General features: G+C 35.9%; 1 protein-coding gene across 1 annotated transcript in view; it reads right to left on the minus strand.

The window, feature by feature from the left end:
* LOC143031806 (regucalcin-like) overlaps positions 1–2,343 on the minus strand; it is a 29,563-nt gene extending 27,220 nt beyond the window's left edge. Inside the window, exon 1 of the mRNA XM_076196115.1 lies at positions 2,185–2,343. Coding sequence (XP_076052230.1) covers positions 2,185–2,208 — 24 coding nt within the window. The 5' untranslated portion in view covers positions 2,209–2,343. The remainder of the gene's footprint in view (positions 1–2,184) is intronic.
* Positions 2,344–2,500: the final 157 nt, after the last annotated feature.

The raw sequence follows: 2,500 nt of genomic DNA on the forward strand, positions 1-2,500 counted from the left end.
GGTCAGACTGGCAAGGAATTAAAATTTAGGGTGAACCAGCACAAGTATAGTGTCCGTACTGGCCAATCGTCAAGTAGGATTTTTGCTCACATTAGAGACTACAACCATTGTATTTATTGGGACAATTCCCAAGAAATTGTTTCATATAGTTCCTATTTGGTAAGGAATATTGTTGGATCGTGTCTCATTAAAATAACTTTCAACGAGAATCTAAATTTAAGCACCGGCCTTTTCAAACTAGATAATTTTGTCATCAATCAAATTGTAGGACAATGTCACAAAGCTCCGCCTTAGCCATCTTGTGTGACATTTTATCATATGTGTCAATTGTCACCCATTTTGTTTATTTATTCTTGCTATTTTTTTATTTTTATTATTTCTATTTTTGTTTCTGTGTAACACATTCCTTATGTGTTTATGTTGAGTGACCTCTTCTGTTCTCTATACTATTGTATTTCAGCTGCACTTTGTTGTGATACTATGTACTTTGAAAATGTCTTACATAGACGAAACGTTCAGTATTCCGATCTTTGATTTTCTTGTGGTTTCAAGCAAAATATCTTTATTCGCGTGTTTTATGTGATTACTGTTGCAAATATATATATATATGTATATATATATATATATATACATATATATACTGTATATATATGTGTGTATATATATATATATACATATATATATATATATATATAGATATATATATGTATATATATATATATATATATATAATATATATATATATATATATATATATATATATATATATATATACATCATACACTGTAATGGTTCCCAGTGATCACATTAGATATCTTAATTCAACCACAAACAACTTTTAATTCCATGCCATCGCAATCAAGACTGAAGAATCGCTCGATGGAGACATTTTTGTTGGAAATTGAAACGTGGACGAGCCGAGGATTCGAACCCAGCTAACCCGTAACAAAGTTACAGTGACTTAAACCAATGCGCTATCAAGATATATATATATATATATATATATATATATATACATATACACATATATATATATATATATATTAGATTGTTTCAGCGCTCACTATTCCATTCGTTACTATTTTGATAACAGTCCAACATTGTTTACATGAGAGATCCATGGGAAGGGCCAAAGACCTTTGCCCACTGTAGGGCTGCAGATTTTCAGTCAGTAAAACTTGAGATAACAACATTATCTACAGACACACACTTGTATCAGCTATCTTCTTTGCTACCAATGGAGTGCCACGGAGATGAATAAAACAGACTTGTGGCAGACATATTATAAAGAAAAGTATCGTCCGATGTGGAAAGGGTTAGAATCACTAGTGAAGCGCTTCACAAGTTACTGCTGTCGACAATTGTAACATTCGTGCCTCACACTCTATAATTAACCTCCCAGTAGGGGTTGACTGTGTTAATAATGAACACCAGCCACCCCACAGGGCAAGACGAAATATTAATTGCTGTACATTGAAGTCACTTCCCCATATTTCAGAGTTACTATTCTCATGTGGAATGCATCAACTGTAACCAAGAGTCTGCGAGCACTTAAAGAGACTGATGCTATAGTATTCCAATAGCACCGACAAACATAAGAATTGAGGAGACTGCAAGAGACCAAAAAGGCCTAAACTAGGTAGCTCTATGTCCCTTACCACGTTTCACCCCTGTCTATAAATTTAACTAATCTTCTTTTAAAACAAACAGTTGTTTCAGCTCTCACTCTATTATTACTAAGTTTATTCCATTCGTTAACTACACTATTGATAAACCAGCTTTTGCCTATTTCATTTTTAAACCTGGAGAGTTAGACGGATGAAGGTGTCTTCCACACCTAATCAAGTCTAACAATTGTATTAGTCTGAACAAACTCTACAAAGGGCGGCATCGGGCTGAAGGCATAGCAGTACATATTACTCAAACCTTATCTTCAACGGTTATTTTCGAGCAGTACCTTTTGTTGCCCGACGATTTTATTCACCTAGGGGCAGGACCTCGTACATTAAAAGGGTTAGGCAAATAATATAAAACATTTACAAATAATATCATGTTATTAATGTTTATGTAGTTATACACGTTTCCCCCTTTCTTGGCAGGTGCTCAAAAGTTTGAATTTGGCGGCTTCGTCCGCCCGTCTACGAAGTAAAATTCTTCGACCGTTTCACGGTTGTGTGGACTTACCGTGTTGGAGCTACTGGTCTCCATGGGGACTTCGTGAAGATTTCTACCAGTGTAACACTCTCAATACAGTTCTGTATGCGTCTCTGTGAAACGCCTCACTATTGGTGCCAGGAGGAAGTGCAGAGCCTGCACAGACTAAGAGGAGGCAACCACCTTCGCCTTTTTTTTTTCTTCTTTTTTTATAGGCTAGCTGGCAAGCGAAGGCTTCACCTCCTCCAAGCAAAGATGCCAGTTCGTTCCTTAGAGTTCATCATTCGGTACAGACGTATTTCATTTCTCTCCGTTTCCTAACCGATGTAGACGTAATCATGGTTGT

This window comes from Oratosquilla oratoria, chromosome 1, assembly GCF_046742065.1.
Source record: "Oratosquilla oratoria isolate Oo_2021 chromosome 1, ASM4674206v1, whole genome shotgun sequence".
NCBI classification, from domain to species: domain Eukaryota; kingdom Metazoa; phylum Arthropoda; class Malacostraca; order Stomatopoda; family Squillidae; genus Oratosquilla; species Oratosquilla oratoria.